The 12,742-nt window shown below is 41.9% G+C and overlaps 1 protein-coding gene across 2 annotated transcripts in view; it reads right to left on the reverse strand.

Moving 5' to 3' along the window:
- Window positions 1–12,509, reverse strand: part of cep89 (centrosomal protein 89) — a 37,871-nt gene extending 25,362 nt beyond the window's left edge. For both annotated transcript variants that reach the window (XM_025007951.2, XM_017425890.3), the window contains exons 1-16: window positions 12,200–12,509; window positions 11,755–11,861; window positions 11,301–11,447; window positions 10,737–10,929; window positions 9,406–9,457; window positions 8,681–8,782; window positions 8,275–8,493; window positions 7,941–8,083; window positions 6,952–7,002; window positions 6,604–6,687; window positions 6,193–6,296; window positions 5,607–5,722; window positions 5,279–5,459; window positions 4,642–4,809; window positions 2,825–2,966; window positions 1,594–1,683 (exon numbers count right to left, since the gene is read on the reverse strand). In XM_025007951.2, coding sequence (XP_024863719.1) covers window positions 1,594–1,683; window positions 2,825–2,966; window positions 4,642–4,809; window positions 5,279–5,459; window positions 5,607–5,722; window positions 6,193–6,296; window positions 6,604–6,687; window positions 6,952–7,002; window positions 7,941–8,083; window positions 8,275–8,493; window positions 8,681–8,782; window positions 9,406–9,457; window positions 10,737–10,929; window positions 11,301–11,447; window positions 11,755–11,861; window positions 12,200–12,241 — 1,941 coding nt within the window. In that variant the 5' untranslated portion in view covers window positions 12,242–12,509. The remainder of the gene's footprint in view (window positions 1–1,593; window positions 1,684–2,824; window positions 2,967–4,641; window positions 4,810–5,278; window positions 5,460–5,606; window positions 5,723–6,192; window positions 6,297–6,603; window positions 6,688–6,951; window positions 7,003–7,940; window positions 8,084–8,274; window positions 8,494–8,680; window positions 8,783–9,405; window positions 9,458–10,736; window positions 10,930–11,300; window positions 11,448–11,754; window positions 11,862–12,199) is intronic.
- Between the last annotated feature and the right edge of the window lie 233 nt (window positions 12,510–12,742).

A 12,742-nucleotide genomic window follows, 5' to 3' on the forward strand; every position in this document is an offset into this window, starting at 1 on the left:
AGCTGCAGTCTTAACAGATTAAAGGAGAGTGACATGACAGCTGCCCTTTAGGTGCGAAAATGGCGTGTAAAAGTCAACAGGTTGTACAATCACTGTTCACATAATGTCAGTAAACATAACGATTTTAGTCGGGGAGGTTACACACCTCAGTACAGGGATTATTGATTATTATCATCTTTAAAAAACACAAAAGTGTAAATGAATAAATTCTTCTTTTTTTGTGTTTATCTTTTAACTTCAAATTTATATCCAGTGACTTCTCAAATAAAGACGATCCTAAAACCTAAAATCAACCAGTTTTATATTTTTTATTCCTGCTTCATCAGTAGAAAATAGGAAAACTGTTTTTTTTTTAAGATAATTGAATTTTTACTAAGTAATATGCAAATAATTACTTTTGACTGGTAAATCGCTTCTTTAAGTCAGTTTTTTTCTTTAGAGCTTGCTGTTTTCAGTGAATGCTAATTAAATATGCTGCATTTAAAAAAGCTTTTAAAGGACTGTAATAATTTTTTTTACATTAAATGAAAAACAATCATTGTGAGGTCATTTTACCTGAAGTTAATTCCTGTTTCGCTGCCAAGAGTTCGTCAGTAGGACAAGTTAAATCAACACGACGCTACAGATAATTTCAGTGCGCCTTACCGTGGGGATTCAGTAAAACAGACTGTAAATTATTAGGACCAAATTACAGCGCAGGACCATCCAAGAACAGGAAAAGTGAGATTAGACACACAAACACTTGCTTTTCTTTAAGCTTCACCATTTTAAAGTCATGTCTGTTTGATAAAATGACTGTTTTTTTTTCTCTGCATATCTGCAAACAAAATCCATACGTTTTGTTTAAAATGCTTGTGGGAACATTTCCTACAGACAAAACAGCTCAATAACTATGTTTGTGACAAAAAAACTGACTCCACCGGCAGAGACGGCAACATTAAAAGATACGAACAAAGAAAAGTGACAGCAGCACAAACCCAAATTACCCATAATAACAGACTCATTTGTTCTTATACACAAGTATCTTTATGTTTGTGTTTGTTTATATTGAAAATAATGTATGAAGTTTATTCTGAAGCTGCAAAAATACCAGAATTCGATGAAATCAGACCGAGAGGCATGACTCTGAGACGCCATCAGTTTGGCTTTTTGTTGCCGGTCGGCTCATTGATTGAAGCAGAGCGAGATGATCAATGGGAACTACACTTTAAGATTATTTTCAACAAAATGGAAAAAAAGGGGGGGGCTTCAGTTTGACAAGCAGAGATTCCTGCTGGACCCAGAAGTAGATTTTAAAATGAGCCGACATACGGGGTGAGGATGAAGTTAACCTGCACACCACAGGGCAGCGTAGCCTCGGGGCAACGAGCTCGAGGCAGACTAATCTCTTGTTTGGAGCAGAAAATGTGGAAACTGTTGAGTTCATGTCTGATTTTTTTTTTATCATTTTTGAAAGATTATAAGAGGCAAACTAAAGCCACTTGTATATGAGTGAGCAAGCTAGAAGATCCGGAAGCATAGTTACTGTCTAATGAATGGACTGTTTCAGAACTAAAACAAACACGTACGATAAAAAAAAAAAAAGGAGCTTACTTTGATCTCGTCTTGGAGTTTGCCGAATCGGACCGTGCCCTTCAGAATCCGGCTGACAAACCCCTGCTTCTCCTGCTGGAGAACGGACGCCTGGGGAGGGACACGGGGAAGACGAGGGGGGGGTTACTGAGGGAGGGGAGGACGCAAATTTCGGGTGAGGAGAATTGGAAACGGAAAAAAAGACGACTGCTGAGGACGGGCACCTGGAGAGGAAAAAGCGGGTAAAGAAAAAGGATGGATGGATGTTCTACAGATCCTGCACATACAACAAACTACAGGAACCCTGGAACTGGTTCATCTGAATGGAACGTGAGGGTTTAATCTCATCAGTTGCTCCTGTATATTTCTGTGAACAGCCTGCTTGAATATTTGCTGTTAATACAGCCTGGTGCTGGCACATCAGTCAGACTGTATCTATTTGCCCTTTTCTCCATGCATCTCACTGCTGACATGAAGTATGTTTGTATATTACACATAGAAAAGAAAAAACTGCCCGTCTGATAAACAACAAATGCCACAGCAAGCATATAAAAAAAAAACCCCAAAGCCCCAAAGGTTCAGACAATCTGTTTTCAGATTATTTTACCCATACAGCCAGATGCTGCACAGCTGCTCCTTTTTATTCATTAGCTGCTCAATATATATGAGCTACCACCTTATCCGACGTGCCGAGTAGCACGGATCAAACCCGGCTGTCGTTTTTTTTGTGTTCCGAGTTCCTGCTTTTATCAGCCCGCTGCTGATAATAGTTTGGCCCTGTATCTGTGCGTGTGTTTGCCTATCGGGTTAGAAACGCACACACAGAAATAAACAAAGATGTCAATAATATCTGCAAATGTGCAGATACTGAGCTAAAATTCGGTGTGGTCGTAGCTGAGAGCCATTCACAGCACATGCTTTTGAGTACTAAGGTGTCACAATACTGGCTGTAAAGTTATTTTTAAGGTTTGGCTAAAATGGCTTCGACGCCGTCACTTCTCCACATCTTAGTTTAAAACACTAATGTGAAAGATGGCGGGCGATGTGCATTCTTTCAAAGCTTTTTAGCTGATAGTTGGTCACCGTAGGAAACTAACAAGAAGACTGATAACTCTGCTTTTTTCCTACAGTGGATCGTTGAGTAAAAACAACCTTCCAGGTTAAGTTTGTCTTTGCAACAGAGAAATGATCGATGTGTAAATCTGTTTTCTACCACAAAATCTTCGTAACACACAAGTAACATCAGTAGTACCACGTGCAATAGCTGGTCCCTCTCCCTGGAAATGTGATCTGCCACAGAAACGACGGCTCCCAGGTAATGTCGAGTCTTCTCCTCCTTCCACATACACTCCTCCTTTTGCCTCTTCAGTGTGCTCGACCTCCTCTCAGCCTTCCTAAGTGATGGACAGACATGAGCATGTCAGGAGGAGAAAGATACACAAAGAGGAGGAGAGGTGAAATGAATGATACAATAAGAAAGAAAACAGCAGACGAGCTGGAGAAAAGCTATAACGTGAACGGAGTGGAGAGGAGCAGGAAAACAGGAAACCGACAGAGATTAAAGCGCAGATTATCATGACACGCTGCCATCTGCACCCAGGGTGAAAACACCTTCAAGTAATTCGACACCTGACATTTTTCACACTTCAGACTGAGGAACTCCACATTAATCTGAGAGGCGCTCCGCTGGGAGCAGAGCAAGGCTTCAGAGCAGAGAAGCTTTTACAGCAGCTCCCGTAAATCATGAAAAACAAAAAAAACAACAAGCAATCATCAGCCTGATTCACAAAGACCTTTTTTTATTAACATTTTGCTAAAAATTTTTAAATTCAAGTTCGTTGCTCCTGAACTTTCAGAGTCTGCAGTTTCATCAATATGAAACAGAAAAAAAAAAGACTTCCTGATGAAATACAAACAGTTCCGACTTCAGCGAAAAGCGAGCATTCGGGCGCATTTTGAATTTTACAGCGTTTCTGAGAAAAGGAAGCGGCATGGATCTCATTAATATTAAAAATATCGAAAGCTCCTAACGTCCGCCCGCCAGCGGACAAAGCTGAAAGAGGAGGAACAAGATCTCGCCCAACGTGGGGAAATATACAACATTTATCGCCCATTTCATCTCAGAAGACTTAGTTCTGCATGGTTGAGAAAAAAGGATTTATTTTGTTGAAGCTTGTTGAAACTACCTGAACTAAACAAAGACAACAGCAGAAAGAGAAGGAAGTTTTAGTTTAAACCACTTATTTTTTATCACTGAAGAACTAAACATCCACCCCAAAAAAGGGCACATTTAAAAATTTATGCTCGTCTTTTTTTTTTTTTTTTTTTACATTTTAAGATACCCTTAAAAAAACAGGGTTATAAATAATTCTGATTAGATTTAGATAAGATGCTCAACTCATTGTAACTCTGAGCACAGTTTTTTAAAAAAGGGAACTTGGTAAATTAGGAGCACTTACATTCATCCCCAAAAAGAAAACTATATTTCCTGTTTATTTCCATTGCGCACTGGATTATAAGACGCACTGTCAATGAATGGTCCATTTTCAAACTTTTGTCATATATAAAGCGCACTGGACTATAAGGCGCATCAAGAAACAAACAAAATAGCCCTGTGTCTTTTCAGAGAATACTGCACTGGCGTAAGCGTCAAGTATAAACGCCTACACCGCTTGCTCAGGTCCATGTACTGTACACGGAGCCCTTAAAACATTCTGACTTCTTACATACATAAGGTGCTCCGGATTATAAGGCGCACCGTCGTTTTTTGAGAAAATTGAAGGCTTTTAAGTGCGCCTTATGGTCCGGAAAATACGGTAAACGTGGGACTGAACATGTTTTTTTATAACTTAAGTAACCTTCATTACTAGATGGAAATCAACTGGCAATATTCTAAGAAATTAAAGGGTGTTATTTCCCAAAAATCTAATTATTGTGCACTTTGAACTCATCCTCACAGTAATGAGGATGTAATGAGTTACGATGCTTCTCCTGTTTTGTGTCAGGTTTCATGCAGGGATGGTGACTGCAGACCAATCAGAACACAGTACATTCACCACTCTTTGCTACCTGTTAGCCCGTCTGCAGAGCTGCAGCTCAGCCTTCACCGTTTCAACCTCAGCGCTCAGCCTGGTTTTGTCCTGAGCCAGGCTCCGGTTCTCCTCCTGCAGGCCGGATGCTCTCAGAAGGAGCTGATCCGCTCCACTCCTGTTCCTGCTCTCCTCCTGCTCCAGCTGTCTGAAAGGTCAAAAGCCGAAATTTACGTGTCACAACATTTTTAACGGTCGGATCCTTCTGATTTTGGTTTACAACCTTCTGGGCAAACTCAGTCATTACTACATTTCTCACTTATTTTGATCAGCAACAGGTGAAAATTTTAGCAACTCTTCTGATTTATTTGAGTGCAAAACTCATTTTGATGAATCTGTAGAAGTTTGATCTTTCTGTTAAAGCCCACTGACTCTTCCTCATTAAATTCATCCTATTGCTTAACTTGACGTAATAATGCAACGATTTAGGTTCTCATCTTGTCTTGTCCTGCAACAAATCAACCATTAAGTCAAATATTGCTGAAAAAATAATAATCAAATGTACAGGCAGTGAGAATTTTTTTCTCTGCGTTCCCTTTTTTTTTTGTTGCTCTGCCTTTAAAGGTGAACAGAAACCTAAAAAAACAAAGCTGTGTAGAAACATTCAGTGAAAGCACCTGCGCAGCTTCCCTGTGATGCTACAGTGTTCGTCCCAGGTGACGGCGTCCTTCAGGCTGGCCCGCAGAACCTGCGCCTCCTCCGCGTGTATCTGCGCCTCCCTTCTGCTCTCCACCAGGTCCGCCTGCAAACGCTGCTTTTCTGCCTCCAGCAGCATCACCTGTTTGGACATTTTCGTAACTGTGGAGGGAAGGACGAGAGGAGACGGAAAACAGTCAGGATCAGAGCGGAGCACCGAATCATTCTTCCCTCCTGTTTGATTTATTCATTTATTCACCTTAGGAAAAAAAAAACATTTACATTTCCTTTGGTTTTAATTCACGGTACCTTCGGATTGTTGTCTGCTGTGATTGGCCTTGGCCTTAACATGTTGAGCCTCCAGCTGATCAATCAGGACCTGGTTCTCCTGCAAAACCAGGAGGGCCTGCTGCTGAAGCTGCTGACTGCAGAGAACAAAAAGGAGCAAAAAGAGTTTTACTCCTTTAAAGATGATGCTTGCTACTAACGTGCACTGATAACTTAAAGCAACCTGTTTGTGTGTTTGACTAAACTCCCTCTGACTTGTAGTTTGGTTTACACACACTTTGAACACATTTCTGATCATTATCGTGGCATCTGGTTCTTTAGTTTGCAGCCAGACGTCCTCTTTGTTCCCGGGATCAGCAGCTGAGGAAGTTTCTGTCTGTTTTCACTCGAAGTGGCGGCTGACGAAAGCGGTCCGGCCGCGGTCCAGATGTAAATGTATGCAAACGTTCAAAAAGCATAATGAAGGAACAGCACAAGAGCGGGACAGAAGGCGCGGAGGTTTTGCAAATGCCGATTTGTTAATCGCCACATCATTAGAATAAGTGCTGACAGCAGTAACCAAGCACCTCAACACACACACACACACACAAGCAACAGCTCTTCTTACCAGTCCTTCTGGCTGTCCACACTGGTCTTAGCAATTTCATCATGAAGCATCTCGTTTTCTTTGATCACTTCCTCTGCACGAACTCGCAACTTCTTCACCTCCTCCTGCAGCAGACGAGAAAACATTAAGATTTTTAAAGCAACTATTACTCGAGTCAACCAGGGGGTGCTTTTTGTTACCCTAGCGTTTTGCTTATTGTTGTATCAAACCTCGTCTTACAGTGTCTAACTTGGATCTGTTTTAGGTGTCTGCCTCCTCCCAACTCTTTGTTTTCTTTACTTTGGATTCAGCTGCCATTCCTACCTAATATCTTGCAGCTTTTGAAGCTGCTCTGTTCTTTGCGGCAGTGACACACGGAATAAAAAGAGCAGAATTTCTAAAGCAAACAACAACAAGAAAACCCATCTTCACCTCAGTGTCTCGCAGAAGTGTATCCTTTTCCTCCATCCTGTCTTCATACGCCAGCAGCAAAGGACACAAGTACTTCATGTCGAGCTGCAATCAAGGGCAATAAATAAAATTGTACAAGCTACCCAAGAAAGTGTGTGTCATAAACACGTTTCCGATATGTTTATTTCAAACAATAAAGGTGCTTTTTATCCTCTAATTGGTAAATAGGATTTATTTACATGATCGGCTCAGCAGTCGATCAGATTTACAGAATTTTAAAAAAAAGTGGGCAAATCTAGCTACTGACAGATAATATTCATCCAATATTATATAAAGTTATGCACTGGGGTGGTATATTTAGATACTGACCAACCATGGAGGAGGGGAACCCGTCTTTGGTAAACCACTGATTTTGGAACTCTAGATGTGACACGGACAGAAAAAGAAATTAAAGGGAAATATTATCCATGATCATGTTTAAATACAAGGCTCCACATAAAGAAAGGTAAGTAAATAAATGTGTTAAACTGGAGTTCACTTATGCTATAAAAAGTTTAGTATGAAAACTTTTCGTGAAAGAGTAAAATGAGTGAATGATACATAATAAAGAACATCTCAGTTTAAATAAAAATAGAGACCAAACAGGAAACCAAACACATACATTTATAATATGTATATTAATTAATATCTCGTTTCACCGTAAAACCTTTCTTTGATTTCTATATTTGGGAATAACTTCCCTCATCTCATTATTGCGTTGTTCAGCCGCGAAACGCCTCATCAAAATTCGTTCTCTGCCTATCTTTTCCTCCCACCTCAGCCGGCCCTAATGACCTGCCGCCGCAGAGGAAGCAGGCTGCCAGCGTCGGCTGTGAGAGAACTCCCAATGTGAACGAAACAGCACGAGGCAGCCATGATTAAAAGCGCAGGTTGGCTTTTATCTGTGGAATGACACACACACACACACGACGGCGTGGACGGAGGGGGGGGGACAGGCAGGCCGCGGCCGGTGACGAGAAGCTCGTTTGCTTCAGCGAATCAAACGGAAGGAGGCACAAACAGAAAAGCCTGTTGTTTTCGCTCAGCGGGGCTGCCGATCAAAGGCGTCTTTTCCAAAGGCTGATTACAAAAGCCTGGAAAGTAAAATGACGCGTTCAACTCAGATGCTTCCCCGAAGATGATGGATCTACTCCTGGAAAACACCGACTACTGGCAAATTAGTATAAATCCCTGACAGGAGGTGGTTAAACAGATATGATTTAATCTCCACGCTCAAACAGGAAATAATATTATTCACAAACAGGCTGGCTGAATTTGATGAGTTTACTCCATCTCTCTCTGTGGTTAATTTGCCGTACCTCCTGTTTGGGTAAGGGCCTGAAGCGAGCTTGGTAGCGGCTCAGCTCCACGTTCAGACGGTGAACCGTCAACTTCAGGGCGTCGTTCTCATCCACCAGCTCCTGGGCGTGCTGTCTCAAGCTCTGCAGCTCTGTCTGGCTGCCTGGAAGAAGTTTCACAGGCATTAAAACGAAGCTAATTTCCAGAGTTACTTACAGATATATATATATTCATGATTTTAATAAAAATAGTGTTTTGTTGTTTTTCTTGCTAGAAAGATCAGAAGTACATCCTTCAGCGTCCTCTTTTCCCACCGCCGAACGCTGTGATCTGCTTCTGTTCCCTCCACTCTACCTGCAGAGGACTTTCGGTTTGAGGAGGCCTGGCTCTGACTCAGCTCCTGCTCCAAGCGTTCCAGTCTCTTCTCCAGCAGCTTCTGCTCGTCGGCCATCCTCGTTTTCTTCCCCCGCACCTCGCTGTACAGTCTGCTGGGATCTGGAGGCGAGCCGGCGGGGTGGCTTTGGGGTTTTTTCCCACTTCTGGGGCGGTCGGCGGTTGGGATGGGCGGCAAGGCTGGAATGAGAGAGGAGAGGTCAATCTGTTTCCAAACAGGATAAGAGCTTTGGAAAAAAAAATGTGTCAACTTGACCACAAAAAGCGAAGGAAAGATCACAATTTCTTTAGAGAAATTAAATTATTTAAGTAAACAAGCAGACAAAAAAAATGGTAATGACAAGAAGCTAGTCGGTAGGCTACTCACACCTGCACGGCACATCTTCTTTCCAATTTTCAGGGCTCTTCCTGACAGATTCTTTCTTTCCTGTGGCTTCGGGAGACTGCTCACTTGATCCCTCTGTGAAATCTGTAAGTTACACTGAAATCAGCGCCATAGCAGAAGAAGTAAAGCCTGGTAGCTTTGTCCTAAAACGCCATTCTACATCCTACTATTACATCAAATGAATTATTTATGTGGAATGATTGTGCTGTTTTGTTAAAAACAAAGGCCAGTCTGTGCATCAGTGCACCTCTGTGATTAAGATCACTTTAAGGACACTTTCATTTCGTCACCACCAAAAAGCCCGAGGACAGTTTAGGTAATAGCGGCTATAATGGGGCTTTCTGTTCAGCTGTAATGACTAAAGATTACCTAATGGCTCATACACGAGAGCTGTGATCTCTTCCTGTACTTAAAGAGAAGGAGTTCTCTCACAAGTTTAATATCTGTTATTTATTTTTACTTTTGGGCCAAAGAGTATTCTGACAGTCAAAGTTGAAGGTGGAAATCAAAAAGTTCATTTGCTTTTATATTTCTTGTTTATTTGCTACTTTATGATTTGTTTAATAATCGCAAACATCCACCAGCAGTGGGCTCTGTGCTGCAAAGAGATTATTTAAACCCTCGCGTCACGCTGATTGTGTGAAGTTCTGACAATTTCTCGGTGAATGGTGAAAATCATCGCTATCTCTTTAAAGTGAAGTCAGTACCTGGAGAAGGCGCTCCTCTGACAGAAATCTCGGCGGGCAGCTGTGTTCTGGACTGAAAGAGACGTGGACAAATCAGAGGAAGTCAGAAAGACACTATGATATTTGCTTTCCCCCTTCCCCAATAAGACAGCAAGAAAGTCATTTCAAACCCATTAGCATAAGCCTTTTTTGACATCTTTTGTCTTCATCCAGAGATATAAGATACGTTACGAGTTTATTCATTGCAGTTTTAATTCACAGTGTCACTTTGCCTGTTGGCGCTGCTGCTCTAAACCTGAGCTGCCATGTTCCTTTTGTTCTGATTTGCTCGATGCCATCAGCGTCCCTGAATGAACCAACGCTGCTCCTCCTGTCTGCAGGGCGTTAACACTTCCCCAGTCTCCCTGTGGGGTGAAGTCAAGCCCACTCTTGTCAGCATGACTACACTGACCTCTTCAAGTCGGTGTGTCAGAGTCTGCTCAGGCTCCAGGCGACGAAGGGAAGGTCTCCAGAAACCCATTTTAAACGTAACCAAGACACACGCTGAATTCATTTGTGTGACTCCTTCACAGAATTGCCTCTGATGCTTACGTATGTTGACTCAGGAGAAATGAAATAAGACATCTACAGGAAAATACGTATGTGAAATTGAATCCAGATTCTTTGAAAGCTTTACTGTACAGCATAATGCTTCATTAGAATTTCCCATTATGATTCTAATTATCACCAGGTGTCTGATACTTTTGTGTTTATTTTAATAAAGATTTAAGTCTGTGAAACTCCACCGTGTGGGTCTCTTCAACCCACTTGCCTCGGAAAGCCTTGAAACAATCCTGTCTAATGTCACAAGAAGCAAACGTTAAAACTCTGTGACAGATTGGAAACACAACTCACAGCAGCATATTGAGCCTGTGGGGAAAGTTATAGATTCGCAAACTAAGTTTGCAAGTTAGCAACAACAACAACTAAAACAGAGGAGGAAGTAGACTCTTAGGATACAATCAACATATCAGGTACTGAAGAAAAAAATCTTAAAAATAAATTCCAACAGACTATTGAAAAGACTACTCTGAACAAACAAAAGCGGCCCTACAAGCTATTGAGCTGTGAAAAAGTATGCAATATTATTATCCACATAAATGTGATTTATAGGGATAATAATAGTGCATACTGGTTTGTCAAAGGATGAATAACACATCTGTAATTAACAAACACATTCCAGCATGAGAGAGCCTGGTCTCACGTAATTAATTTGTTTATTCAAATAATCACATTTGTGCTATTTACATGGTAACTGTTGTGCGATTTGTGAGTGAAGCATGCGACAATGAAAGCTTTCTGCGCTTCCTTACCTGTGCTTCTACAGGCAGGTCACGGACACACTCTGACGCCCCGAAACGCTCCCGTCTGTCCAGAGTTTGATAGACATGCTCCTCCCCATCCTCCCGATTGTCCATGTCCTCTTCCCTGTCCTCAAGCTCCCCCTCTGAGTGCTCGGGGGATGACAGGTGTGACCGGCTGGCCAAGTCCTCGGACCACCTGTCTCTGAGGATGCAAAGCATGTTGCAGTGGAGGAACGTTAGCTGCATGTCAGAGGAGAGCTGGAAACGCAGCCTGATTAGGTTTTACACTCTTTCATGTTAAACCAGTCACAGCGCAGAGGCTGATCGTACAATTACTGGCTAGAAAACAGATTCAACTTAATCCTCTGTGTTTTTCTAAACAAATGAAAACCTCTAAAACTTTGTCAACAGCTTCCACAGTTTGTGCACATCACAGAATTTGGACTTTAAGGCAGATAAAAAGAAGCATGAGCTTTTGACCAATCCAGTTTTAGGCCAACAAGGACTCGTTTTCCGTCCAAACTAAGCTCGTTGAGGACGGCGTTGTGTAGGCACAACGGAGAGCGCCTCTACCTGGCGTAGAGTGCCGTGCTGAAGTTTGGCTCAGACGTGAAGGATTCTGACTGTTCAGTCTCAGAGAAGGACCTCGGCCGAGCAGGAGGGATGGCCCACGTCTGTCCAGTGAGAGACGAAGACAAAATGGCTGCTGCCAAGGCTGATCTGTAGATGTGAGGACAAACTTTGTCTTTAATACATTACATTAAAGCTTGAGGACAACTTCTACATTTTTTATTGTTTTCTTATTATAGAGTTTTGGGGGAGGGTATAATTCAGTGAAAATAAGTTGATGGTATTGTTAACATCATTCTGTGTTGCAATAGCAAGATGAGTCCAAAACAGTTATTTCTGTAGTAACTGTATCCATATTCATCAACAAAAACAGATTAGCTGATAACATAAAAGGATGAGGAAGGTTGGAGGAGGAGGAGGTGGAGGTGGAGGTGGGGGTGGGGGTGCTGGGTACCACCTGGGTCTCTCGGGGGAGCGGTGAGGGCTTCGCGGGGGAGGGGTGCGAGGTACGGCCGCTTTAGGGGCGATGGAGGCAGCAGGGATCAAGCCGAGAGCTATATGCCGCTGAACGACAGCACACAGAGAGGAGGGAAGGATTATTTTCCGAGCAGACATTAAACGCATCACATTCGTGCGGTGAGAGAAGCTACAAGTACATGACTACTGACACCGAAACAATGATGAGTGTTCAAACGAGCTGTTATTTAATTACAAATACATTGTGTGCAGAGTTAGTAAACGATAGCCAAACCACTGATTGGTTTGTTTACGAAAATGAACAAAATCTTATTAGTTAGCTCGATATCCTTCAGACTTAAAGTAACGCCGGTGATCGTTTATGCTAGCTAATGGCAGACTGGAAACCCTAGACAATAGAAAATGTTATTTAACACAAAACTTACAAAGTCCTTGTCCTTCTCCCGTCGGAAGTTGAATTTCAGCATGGTGAAACAGTCTTCACTCGTCGGAGCTTGCTAAAGTTGATCTAAAGTTTCCGTTTAAGCAAACAGCCCGACTTTCTTTGGCCGATCATTTTTGGTCAAACTCCATTAGAAATGCCGACATGCCATCTTATCATTGTCGTAAGATTTTTTTTTTAATGTTTTATTTTTTCCTGTAATTTACAACAATAGTTCACGAGTGGAAAGCTAACTAAATCAGAGTCTGACGGCTTTCGCACAGTTGGTTTCCAGACGCTGGACGACAGTAGGGAACATCAGTACAAAAGTAATTCTGATTGGTTTGGCTCCTCAAATTCAGCCAATCAGAGGCTGTTTTAATTTCCTTAGCAACGATGTCTCTACATGGCAACAGCTTGTCCGACAGGGGGCGATTGCGTCCTATTTATTAAACCTAACCATGATACACTTAGTCAAGCAAACTAGCATTATATATATATATATATATATATATATATATATATATTTTATTTAATAACACAACTT

This window comes from Kryptolebias marmoratus, linkage group LG15 (genome assembly GCF_001649575.2).
Source record: "Kryptolebias marmoratus isolate JLee-2015 linkage group LG15, ASM164957v2, whole genome shotgun sequence".
Lineage (NCBI taxonomy): Eukaryota > Metazoa > Chordata > Actinopteri > Cyprinodontiformes > Rivulidae > Kryptolebias > Kryptolebias marmoratus.